The 12,792-nt window shown below is 31.3% G+C and overlaps 2 protein-coding genes across 2 annotated transcripts; one reads left to right on the top strand and one right to left on the bottom strand.

Annotated features, from left to right (window-relative positions):
- On the top strand, positions 1 to 2,464 carry LOC6643708 (acid-sensing ion channel 4-A). Its single transcript, XM_002066285.2, has 8 exons — positions 1 to 234; positions 301 to 454; positions 843 to 1,049; positions 1,110 to 1,258; positions 1,314 to 1,444; positions 1,871 to 2,021; positions 2,086 to 2,199; positions 2,262 to 2,464. Exons 1-8 carry the CDS (start codon positions 1 to 3, stop codon positions 2,427 to 2,429), a joined length of 1,308 nt encoding a protein of 435 aa, XP_002066321.1. The 3' UTR covers positions 2,430 to 2,464.
- On the bottom strand, positions 2,464 to 6,605 carry LOC6643700 (protein yellow). The gene is made up of 3 exons (XM_002066284.4): positions 6,566 to 6,605; positions 5,074 to 5,340; positions 2,464 to 3,591 (listed from the first exon to the last, which is right to left on the bottom strand). The coding sequence occupies exons 2-3, from the start codon at positions 5,336 to 5,338 to the stop codon at positions 2,513 to 2,515; spliced, it is 1,344 nt and encodes a 447-aa protein (XP_002066320.2). The 5' UTR covers positions 5,339 to 5,340; positions 6,566 to 6,605; the 3' UTR covers positions 2,464 to 2,512.
- Positions 6,606 to 12,792: the final 6,187 nt, after the last annotated feature.

Below are 12,792 nucleotides of genomic sequence, written 5' to 3'. Positions count from 1 at the left end.
ATGGGTTATTGGACAGATCTAAAGGCTTGGCTGCTACGCGATCCTGCCAAATTAATACGTTACCTAGTTCTATTTGTTTGCTGCATTGTGGTGATTGTTCAGTTATATGAATGTTTTGCAAAATTATGCGATCCTCCAATATCAACGCATTCGTATTATAATTTAAATGAAACCATTGAAATGCCAGCTATAACAATATGTCGTGAACCGCCATACCGAGAGGATGTTTTAACTGTAGGTTTTTTTCAAAAATCATTGGAATGTACTGTGAAAACACAAAAACAAAACCGTTTCTTTTAGAATCTCTCTCAAAACTATTGCCCACATCCGAAATATGCCACCTGCTGGATGGATTTTCCATTTGGTGAAATCCCATTAGATGAATTCTTCGAGAATGGTACCTACAGTGAAACGGAAACATTTTATTCGCCCGGATTAGATGGCACTTCTGATAGTGAGTAGAGTTAACACAAAAAAGAAGAAGGATGAAAGGATAAGTCAGTGAAAAAGTGAGCCCGAAAATACGGAAAACTTTTGCAAGAAAAAGAAAAATAAGAGCAGGAAAATATTCCTGCAAAAATATTTATTAATTAATTACTCCTTTTGAGAATTATCTCATTTTGAAATTCAGAAATACTTAATGGAATAATATTTCGCAGGATATAAGGACGACTTTTACATTTTGAAATATGCAATATATAAATATACTTTCTGTAAATATCTTGCACTTCAAAATCAAACTTCGTCCCCATAGAGCTAACGATATCTCACAATTTTCTGGGTCACTTTTCACCTCGTATTTTCGTACACCAACTTTTCATCTCATCAATCAATTTGATTAGATCTAGAAATCGATAGCAGTCTACACTTCTATTCGGGTCGTTGTTACACTGTTCGACCCAAGAAACTGATGAAAAGGGTTTCCAGAGCCGTGGGTTATTCATTGACTTTGGATCACACCCCTACGACAACTTCCACAAGTAATGCGGATACTAGTACCGGAGCAGGTTGGCATGTTTTCATACATGATAAACGTGAAAATTTCACAGGTGAGTAGAAGAAAGATTAGCAAAACTTTTCCACTATTCATTGATGAATATAATGTTTAGAGATTAACATGAAGGGCTCCGGTCGAGTGGAATACGTTTTTGTCAATGTCAATGAAGAAATTGAAATTAAATTGCAAAGTCAATATTTTTCTAATGTTGAGACTAAAGATGATCCTTGTTCCGATGACGAGAATTATAGTGATTTGAAAGTAAGTTAAAAAACTCAAAAAACCTTTTATTTTTAAAACATTTTCTGGCCTTTAGTGTGGAGAAATTTGCATTTGGCAGGACTTGGCAGATGAAACCAATTGTACGGGTCCCTGGATGAACGAGATAGTACATCAGCCCTGCAATGACTCCACCTCAATGCGAAAACTTATATCGGACTACAAAGCGTAAGAATTCGAATTTTTAAAAGCATTCGGCTAAACATTAATAATAATACTTACATATATTAAGCAGCTGAATAGTTAAATTGGATAAAGAAGACTATGATTCACTTATTTAAGTTGTAGAAAGGAGAAGCAGAAATATATATCATCAAAAATTATCTGTATATATATATATTTAGACATTTAAAAACGAATAGATTTCTGAAGCCTTGAAAAATAATTGTAGATAGTTAATAGTTTTCTTGAACAATCAAATATTTCTATATAACACTTTCCCCTCACAGTTTAAAATTTATAGAATTCATATTTACAACTAGGGTCAATGGCTCTTAAAAGTATGCCAAGTTTTTCCTGATGCTCTCTAATAAGATCATTTTCATCATCACGTTTCAATAATTTTCTAATGTTTAAATTATTTTCCTATTTAAGGGTTTACGAAAGCGAAGACGATTTCGACTGTGATTGCTTGCAGCCTTGCCGAAGTCGCATCTATACGACTTATATACAAAATCGTAAAACTTTTACCCAACCTGAACCACGCAGCTTAATATATATATACTATACCACAAAATTGATTTCGGTATGCATGAAATGGAGCGAAGTTTATTTTGGAAAGTATTTGTAATCCCCTTTTGTTTTAGCAGATGATTGAAGAACGCGTTTCATATGATACTACACAGTTTATAGCCGACATAGGTGGATCCTTGGGTTTTCTATTGGGTATATCTGTATTGGGTTTAATTGGCATACTCGAGCATGTAAGTCCTTAAATCTTCTCATTCGAGAAAAGTTAATTAATTGATTATTTTTTCTTTCTTAGATGACTTTGTTTTTCTGTGGCGGCTTTATCAAGCGCATGCAAATCCAATACGAGAAACGCAAACGTGAGGATCCAACCTCAGTGGATGACCAATCGCAGGCAAGCGATGAGACCATAGATATAGCCACCGTTTATAAGACCGAGATCAAAGAGCTGCCGAAATATTAACCAAAGATGAGACCAAGCTGGCTTGGCATATTACTAAAAATTCTAAACATTTACAATTTAATCAAAAAAAGAAAAATTACAATTTATAATACAAAACTTAAGACTAATAGAATCAATAGTGAACTTATTGTTTCTGCTGCTGCACCTGAAGTTGTCTTTGTATTTAGAATATCGTCCAGACGATTAATAATATCTGGAATAATTTTTCGCGTACTCGAACAACCTGTATCGGCTATAGCTTCTTCAACAGATGCCTTAAAGATGCGGAAATTAATAGAGCCCGGATAGAGTTCATCATAGATATAGCTCTGCAATTGATTTGATAAGACCCAGAGACGATGTTCCTGATCGACTTTAATATCACTGGGGAATATCAATTTGTCATTGCTGACAAAGACACGACTTTGGGTATTATGATTGTATTCCTTATTTGAGGTCTTCCAGCAAGCCACTTCATTCAGATTCGGTAAACTATAGAATAATACGCCAGACTCTTGATCTAAGAACTCAGCACCCGCTTGAGTATTGACACCCCGAGAGCCAAGCACTTTGAATTCTCTATAAATGTCCATGGATGTGGCCAAAGTTTTGTTCCTCAGCACTGAAGTATTCACCGAAAATTCCATGGTAGAGCACAATGGATGGAAGTAGAGGGTGGAGAAGCCATTGGTTTCCGCTTTCGAAAGAGCCAGACCATAGAGACCATCATCCCATTGGAATTCAATGCCATTGATGCTAAAGTTTCCAGCCATGGGATCGGGATGGAAGTAATGGTGATGCACTCGCCATGATTCATGCTGACGCCATGAGTAAACTACTAGACCGGGACTACCCAAATCTCCAGCATAGGCATAGGTATTCTCACAATCCGCATCCTCCACAGCCAAATTGGCAAAGAAAGAACCCTGTTTCACCTGCGACTCTGGCAGAATGTGACGACGCAAGAGATTATCATTGTGCAAATCGTAGACCAACAATTGTGCAGTTCCATACAACTTCGATTGCTCTAGAACTCCTGCAATTCTTGAGTCCAATACCCAAAGTCTTCCACAGCGATCGGCTCGAATGCGAAAAGGTGACACCAGCTCTGGCTCTGGTTCCAAAAGGCTGTGAGCCTCCCAGCTGGGAAAAGGTGTCAGGGCAGGCATATTTGTGGAGTTATCTGAAAAATGTTCGAAGAGATGTTAATTAGCAAAATCAAATGACAAATGGAAATTTGTGTGACTGTGTCTGAGTCATCATACATATTGTTGTCGCCATATTGACACTTTGTTTAAGACTGGTTAATTGAACGTTTACCCATAAACGGAGCTCAATTAGCCAAACAACTGTGCCAGGTACCTGAGTTTGAATGTAAATTTTTGTAAATTGAACTCTATATGTAGTATTTATTTAAGTAGCATGAACAATCAGTTCAAATGTGCACAGTAAAAAAATTGTATTCAAATATAAAGGTTTCGAAAAAAATTTCAGACTCTCTTAGAGCCTGCAATATTAAAATTGATTGCATTATGCTCGTAAGGTTCTTCTATCTGATACTTAGGTTAATGATTTTTTTTATCTGCTATGAAATGAAGAAAAGAGTTTTTTGTATTTCTATTTCATTATCATTTTTAAATAAACTGCTTAATCTTCTGTCTACCTTAAGTATGAACATATATATAATTATGTTTTATTCAGTTTTAAGTAATCATTTCGAAATCTTTAAAACAAAAACATATTCAATCTATACTATTCTTCTAAACTAGAATACATCATCTGTAAAAAATTTAAAAATCTTTTAAAAGCATTTCAAAATTTATCAAAATCTACCTATTTAGATTGGTAAATTTATTTATCTTATTTAAATATAATTTGTTTTATAAAACCAAAATGTTTAAAAGAAATGTGCTTTAGAATTTGTAGTTCTATGGTAAAATCAAAGATATTGCCATGATAGTTTATATATGATATTAGCTATTTGATAAAACATATTTCGCCAGGCGGACAAAAACAAAACGCACCTCTCACTAATTAGAATCTAAAAATAGTTTTCAAGCAACAAACTAAAAACGAAACGATTGTATAAAAACTTATACATATATGAATATCGTGTTATTGTAGTTCTATACCCTATACAGTAATAGGAAATAGGGAATGATATATACACTTAGGTTATATACCATGATAAAGCCGGCGATAATATTATAAATCAATTCAAGTAACAATCTGTCAGAACTTTTGAATTGAATTTAACCCCTTAAAAAGGTCAAATTAAATTTGATTAAATCAATGATATAATATCTTGGACTCTTCTAGAGGGTATATCAAAGGTTTATGCCATATTTAGATTTGTTTGAATTTGAACTTTTCAATCGGCTCCCATAATGGTCACACTCAACTTGTGTTAATGAAGCCAAGGGGAAGTGTGGGCCGAGACAGGCCAGGAAGTTATTTGAATTGTTTAGACTGTTGGCCATAAAATGAGCCCAAGTGCTGATCAAATCTAGCCATAAATTCCACCTGCCTGCAATCCAGACAATGCAAATTGTCTGTGAGAGATTTTTACAGAGCAATTCTTTGTGCAATTGCAACCAAAGACCGAAGACCGAACACACACACAATTAGCAATTAAATTCAAATGCAACTCATTTTATGTACTCACCATTAAGATCAAGGTAGGCCAATGTGGCTGGCACACCATCACGCCATCTGGGCAATGTTAGAAACAAACGATGACGATAGATTTCCATGCCAAATGGTAGAACATTAGCCGGTTTAAATGTTCCCTTCTCGATGGCTGACCAACGCTGCTCGGCATTGGGATATTTAAAGTCTATTTCACGCCATTCATAGGCCAATTGCAGATTGTCCTTTGCCAGGGTTGAGACCACCAGCAGGATTAAGCCAACAATAGAAGTCGATAACATGACTAAAACATAAACAAAAACGATTCAAATTAATATCATATTTCTTTCTCTAACTCCCTCTGTCATTCTTTTATTCAGTAATTTGAAAGTAGTGTAGCCTTCGTTGTCTGTGTTTTGGCCAACAAATTCGTATATAAAAGCCGCTAAAAACTTGTTCCGTTGCCAAGCCCCAAAAACCAAAAAAAAAAAACAAAGAAAAAAAAACACTATTTAAGCGTGGCTCTTTGGGACTTGGTTATCTAACCAACTAGATCAAAACATGTCTGCATAGTAGGCGAAAACAAAAGTTTAAATACTTGAAAAACTTAAAAAAGGAAGGAAGAAAAGTACTTTAAGGCGTATAAGTATATTTTATGTTAGTTAGAAACTTTTATAAAAAAAAATCGCACTATCACCTATTCCACAGCTAAAAGTTTTAAAAGTAAAGATAGGTTTTCCATAAATAATTATATAATCCAGTAAATTTAAGAGTTTTTACTCAAAATACCCACAAGATGATACAAACTTAAGCACTTTGGTAGCAATAATAGCCAAAATATTTAAAGTTATATACACAAATTATTATGTTTAAAAATTTGTTATAACAATTTTTATAGTTAATGCCTATTTCAATTTGTAGAGGCCTCTTTCCGTTTAGATTTTCCACGTTATTATTATTTATTTTTTTGGTTTTTTACATTTCACATTTTCAATATAGATGACCCTCAATCAACAATCTCATCAAGCCGTTTCGGTCGCAGTCTTTCAACTTGGTCACTTGACCTCATCTCTTGAAATGAAACTTACACAAGCCATTCTTTGGCTCGTCATCGTCAGCAACATTATAATTATCATTAAGCTAATACTCATTAACACCATAATCACAATTAACATTGACCATTCGGTATTTGAATAAACCTTTTTTTCGGCCCGTCGAATTCCTATGATGTGAATGTACTGTAGTTTGTATGTCTTTTATTTACGATCTTAACCACTTTGTTTTATGGCCTGAATCACTGTGTCTTAAATACATTTGGCTTAACAAGTTTTTCGCATTTTTTTTGTTGGTTGACGAAATGACAAACAAGTGACATAGTTTTTCAACCAAAAGCAAAGCTTGGCAAAGGGTTTCGGTTGGATTTAATTTAGCCAAATGTATCACACTTTAGGAGTTTGTCACTCTATAACTTAAAAACAACATATACTTATATATATATATATATATTTTATTTTTGACATAATATCCACCTTAACTGAAATCATCAACACACAACCGTCTTGGTCGAAGCCCGAAATGAAACTAAAAGTTAGCTCAGTGGACACTTTGAGAGGGAGAAGAAAAAAAACAAGTTATCGCCTCAGCTTTGGAGTTGGCTTCATTGAGCATTGTTTGTTGTTGTAATCGCTCGCACAGTTCCACTGAACTTGAATTAGTCAATTTTTTTTGTAGAGACACGCTTCAAACAGAAATTCAATTAAAACAACTAAATATCTGGCATATTTGATGATGGAGCTAAACTCCCACGGCATTTAGCATATAATCCGAAAACAAATTTTTGCATTAGGGACAAGCCCCTGAAAATACTCCCACAAAGCTTAGGGTTAAGTAGGCCTAGATATGGATACCCCGACCTACTTATTATATATAATTTTATATCTAAACAGTGTTTATAATGGCTTGGGATATGACAGACTCTCTTTATCTGTACTCTCTCGCTCTCTCTCTCTCTTTTTCTGAATGGGGCTAGCCCCATGAGTCAGACAGAGTTGTGTCATATTCTCTTTTCGGGGGCTTTTTGTATGAGATTTAATAAACTGATTCAGCTGCGGTCAGAATTATTAATGAAAAGTCTGGATAAAAAATTGGAAAAACCAAACAAATTTATATTCTTTTATGGTTAATATTAGTTGACTTGCCATTATTTTTTATTGTTGACCATCTTAAAACTATTCAACTTTCTGTACATTCATTTATTTATTCACTTAAGGGGATATATATTAGAGGTAAATATGGTATACACCAAAAATTTTAGTGCGTGGTTTTGGATTGGACATTTTGGGACAAATCTTGGATTTAAAATGGTTTTGGATAATTTATAAGGATTTCCCTGTTGTTCCTGTTCCCACGAACCGAGAAAACATAAATAGGGCTATATACATATAAATAAAGCTATATATATATTTATAAAAAAATATTATTCTCCAATCTTTCACCAATCTTTCTATATTGTTATTATATTCATTACGTATATTACTTCACTAGTTGGAAAAAAAATCATCGATAATAACAGTCGTATAGTCTGAGCCACCGACCAGATTAATTTAATCATTTATTAATCTATATTTCAAAAATATACAATACAAATAAATCCAAATTCTAAAATCAGAATTGAGATTCGAAATTCAAATGCATTCGAATCACAGCAACTCATTATCTTACTTTCCAACTCATTCAATTCGTTTTGTTTCGTTTGAACCTTGTGCGACTGAGTTCTAGGTCCACAGACTCATTCATTTGAAGTCGATTTTCAAAGTCATTCAATTCATTCATTTTGTTTTAAATATTGTTAAATCAAATTGATTTTTCTATCATTCATGTAGCTCTCTAATAAAAATATAGATTTAGTTTGTGAAAGTGATATTCTAGAATATACAATAATTTACTAGATATTGGTGTTTAATTGGGGAGACAATTTTATTAAAAAATCTAATTACAAGAACCTTTAAAGACACTTTTTTGCATCCTCATTTTTTTATAATTTAATTAAAATTGAGAGTGACTGATTTACCTTTTGATGAAGTTGACCTTGAATAATTAAATGAAAAGCAAGTGGTAAAGTAAATGTCAGTTTCCTTGCTCTTCGTTTGTATAATCCTTTTGGTCTGTTGTTTTAATCATCCAAATTAATAATGGGAAACTTTAAACAAAAAATTATTTGATCAGGAATGTTTTATTTTCTATGCTTTCAGAAAGCCTTGTGCAAATTCTGAAAAAAACATATTTTTAGTTGTATAATTTTAAAATCGAAAATGAGAGTTGCTAAGTGATCCTAAATACGTTTTTCACATTTGGAAATCAGATTCTATATTGAGAAGTTTCATTAAATTCATTCGGTCACACTTCTTTGAAAACTGAAAAGATCTCGTATAATTAATCTTCTTCGATCTCTGCATGTTTTCATGGAATAATATTATATTTTATATATAATAAATTTTTAATATTCTGACAATCAATTAAACAATGTTTACTACAGATTCAAAGACCCCTGGACTCCCCCCATGTATCCTTCCATGAAATTAAGCGATATTTAAACAATTTCCCCTGTATTACAAATGGAATCTTTAGGTTATTATTAAAATCTTTACTTACTTATTTACTCTATGGCCAATAATAATTTGTTCAAATAGCTTGTTTTGTTTTTGTTGTATTTATTAAAATTCAATAAATTAATTTAAAAATAATAGAACAATGAAAACATTAAACTAGAAATATTATATGATTAGAAATTTGTTGTTGTTGTTTTTGTGTTGCCTTCATTTATGTTTAAAAACAAATTGTTTAAACAATTGCTTGTAACGTTGCTCATGTTGCTGTTGCTATTTGTTGTGTGTATTTGTTGATTGTTTTTTGTTTTCGTTTTTTCTGGTAGAAACATTTTTCGTACAAAGGCTAAATTTAATTTTTCATTCATTTTTTTTTTGTTTACTTTGCTTTACAACATTAAACATTTTGTATATTTTTGTTTTTTGATTTTATGCATTTGCACTAAATATTATAAATATATATATATGTATTAGCTAAATTAATTTGTGTAGATTAATTGTTAAGAGAAATAAATGTTTTTGAAGCTTTTTTTTTATAAATCTTTTTTAAATGCAACAAAAATGTTTATTTAAAGCTTGTGGATAAGAAGAAAAAAAAAACTAAAAGTTAAATAGTTAAAATAGTCAAACTTTTTTTGTTTTTCTTTGCTGCTCTCTTCATTTAGTGGGGAAAATTTCAAATTTCTTTGGTAAAAACTGAGGAAAAAAAACCTTGCAGAACTAGGAAGAGAATTTCCCCACCAATAAGAAGAAAGAAAAAAATTGACAGGCTAAATATAAGCATATTAAATTAACATTAACAAAATAGTTAAACAAATATTTATATATATTGACTTTGTTGTTGTTGTTGTTGTTGTTGTTCATTGTTACTTCGACAAGTCAAGAAAATGGAGACATAATTTATATGGTTGTTGGTTGCCTCCTTTGGTTATTGTGTTGCGGGTGTGTGGTTGTATGTGTGTGTGTGTTTTATTAAATTGTGATTTGGTAAAAAAAAAAATATATATATATATATATAATCATTTCAATGTAGATAGCAAGACAAGGACCGAAAAGTCCAACAGTTAATAGAAATTAACTGTGATGTGCCTTTTATTTAGAATCAATTTTATGATCTTGGCACTTCGCCTGCATTCCCCCCTAAACTGATGTACTCAAGGCATACTCTTTCACAGGGCATGCAAAATATATAGAATATATATATAAGTATGTAAGTAATTAGGTCAAGTAAGAGGAATCAAATACTATATAGATAGTTGTGAAAGGGAATGCAGGGAACTTTTCGCTCAGCAAAATTAATGTGACACGATTTCACTTGATTCGCACTCTGTAAGTAGACATTTACATGGGGTCAGGGATCTGAGGTTTAGTATTACTATATATATATGTATGTATGTATGTATGTAAGCATGTAGGTATATATAGAAGGTATATCAAAAGTCTACTTATTGTCGGGTTTGGTATTCAAGCTACTATCGTGTCGCCCAGCGCAAAGACAGACATTTATATAGAATTTATTTTTGGTGACTTGTTGTTGTTGTGATTTGTTTTGTTTTGTTTTAGCGGTGATATAATTTTTGATTTTCGATTTTGGACATAACGTAAACACCTAAAGCTCCAACGAATAGTGAGCAGAGAACATAGAGAGACACATTTTGTACTTTTTTCTTCCAAAAAAAAATCAAATATCATAAATGAACAAAATAATGCGTGCAAGTACGATAATCAAGTTTAAACACAAAAATTATTTATAAAGAGAATATATGTATATATCAAATGATCACCAACATATCACACATTATATATAGAGTATAGACTGAATACTACATTTAGAAAATTAATTAATCGAAGGGAAGTGCCAAACGGTTCAGTTTTTCAAATTTCTTTAAATTTTTACAGGTACAATTAAATTTAAAATCAAATAATTCGTTTTAATCGAATAACTTAAATCTTTTTGCACATTTTTTAGCTATAATTACTTTTAAATTTTAGAAAATAATGCCATAAAATGAATATTTTTGAGAAAAACTTAGTTCCAAATATAATATGCATGAAATTGAAACTTGAAAAAACCAATTGGTATAAACTTAATGCGATTTTTATTTCATTTCCCAATTTGTTTTTAAAACCCTTTATAATTTTTTTTTTTATGAGTATGTTGAATCCAATTTGGACAATTAAGATTTCAGAATTACTTCTTTCAGAATCTTTTTCTACATATCTTTAATAGAAATAGAAAGAAAAAATGAGTTATACAACCTTTTCTACGTTCTTTATATACGATTTTTGGAAGAACATTTCTAACTTATTTAAACTCGGCAAAAATCTCAAAATTAATATAATTTTTTACTTAATAAAATTCTCTTCATTGAAAATTCGAATTCAGTTGAATTATATATTTTTCTGAACCGTTTGGCATAATTCAAAGAAATGGAAAAAAATTGACAATACAAAATATGAAAAAAATTCTACCAAAAATATTAGTATTTACAATCCCATTTCCTGGCGTCTTAAATGGAAAACAAAATTACCGAAGAGATAGATTAGAGTTAATATGAATTTCAAAATAAATGTATATGTGTTTGTGTGTGTGTAGTAGTAGCATTTGTGAGAGGTAATAGAGGTAATTTGTAAACTGTCACCAAAATTGTAAACAAATGTTCTTAAAGTATATATGTATGGTGTCTTGTCTGTCTTGCATTGAGGTACTCTCGTCTGAAGCATGCCGTTGTAACACCGTTTCTAAGTTATACTCAAAAACACCCAAAAGAGATGCTGGCATAATTAGAATTTCATTCGGTGCGGCAAATTTGCCAGACTCAAAAGTCCAACATTAATTTTGCGCTAAACTGAACCAGAATTGATGGAGAAATTCCACTGGTAGTTTTTTCACTTGTCAATTGCCTTAAAATATTACACAATATTTATTTTGTATATTAATTATATGGATTACAATAATACAGATCTAGTATTATGGATATAGATGGTTATATATTTATAGATGTTACTCAAACACGTTGAGGGTTTCTTATTATTATTTCAAAGGGGTTAGTGAGTGCTTTTGTTCTTTTTGAAACTTTTTTTTTTTTTAGTGCATAAATTTTTTTCTAGCCTAAGCTACACTGAGGGGAGAAGTGAGTTTTTTATTTTTTTAAGAGTATTTTTTTTATTGATTGAAAGAAGTTCGTTTCATGCTGCTTTCATTATGCCAATTCACTTTTTAATTCACTACTTATACTAAGAAGCTAAACAAAATATTCTATAAATGTTTATATATTAACAAAAGCCTGAGAGCCTATTCATGTTGTAGGAGTTGTACGAGTATTATTTATATTGCTATTGCTATTATTATTGTAATTATTGTTGTTTTGTATTAATTTTGATCAACTTTTTATTTTGTTTATAGTTCAAAGGGGGAAGCTAAAGTTTTCGGAAGATCGCTACGTTTTAACAATACTAAAATTGTTGATGCATATTACATAAAGCAATTGGGGGAAATTTAAGAAAATTGTTCATAAAATTTAAAAGAATCTTGCTCATTTCAACGTTTTCTTTTAAATGATTTTTAAATTTATGCTGTCAATTGGTTTTTCCTATTGTGTTAGGCAATAGTTTAAAAACTTTCCTAATGCCTTTTATTCATTTCTATCGATGACCAATATTAGTAATACATTTTCTTCTTCACCTTCCTTATTAATAATTTGCTAACACACAAACTTGTAGTTTCAATATCTATAAATAAACTGCATAATAGAAATTGAAAAATTGTAGACAAGAATATTGACAAAAAAAGAAAGATCTTTATAGCAATTAACATCAACAATTCTAGCAGACAACGATGAAAAGTATTTAGGATCAAGATCAAATTGAAGTAGTATTAGGTATATATAGGTATAAGCAGAATGTACTTACTAACAATGTGTCGATTTGTAACTAGATGCGTGGGTGTATCGATTTCAGTTGACCGGTCTATACAAGTAACATCTATTTAGCTATAACAATTATTGTTTTGTTTTTTGTTTTTTTTTTTAGTAACCAACCATACCATAACCAAAAAATTACAAAAAAAGAAGATAAGATGAATAAAATACCTGCTCGAATTGTGTGGATGAGATCGAAAATCCACAATTTCCATGAACGAACAAAACGGA

This window comes from Drosophila willistoni, assembly GCF_018902025.1.
Source record: "Drosophila willistoni isolate 14030-0811.24 chromosome 2R unlocalized genomic scaffold, UCI_dwil_1.1 Seg200, whole genome shotgun sequence".
NCBI classification, from domain to species: Eukaryota; Metazoa; Arthropoda; class Insecta; order Diptera; family Drosophilidae; genus Drosophila; species Drosophila willistoni.
Note: the sequence above shows the minus strand (reverse complement) of the source record. Positions and strands in the feature narration are given on the sequence as shown.

What these genes read in the sequence shown, in the direction of transcription:
- LOC6643708 (XM_002066285.2), top strand. Translation starts at nt 1, where the DNA reads ATGGGTTATTGGACAGATCTAAAGGCTTGGCTGCTACGCGATCCTGCC. An exon ending in AGAATTATAGTGATTTGAAA is followed by an intron (nt 1,259 to 1,313) that starts GTAAGTTAAAAA and finishes TCTGGCCTTTAG; the next exon opens with TGTGGAGAAATTTGCATTTG. An exon ending in ATACCACAAAATTGATTTCG is followed by an intron (nt 2,022 to 2,085) that starts GTATGCATGAAA and finishes TTGTTTTAGCAG; the next exon opens with ATGATTGAAGAACGCGTTTC.
- LOC6643700 (XM_002066284.4), bottom strand. Translation starts at nt 5,338, where the DNA reads ATGTTATCGACTTCTATTGTTGGCTTAATCCTGCTGGTGGTCTCAACC. An exon ending in GGCCTACCTTGATCTTAATG is followed by an intron (nt 3,592 to 5,073) that starts GTGAGTACATAA and finishes AACATTTTTCAG; the next exon opens with ATAACTCCACAAATATGCCT.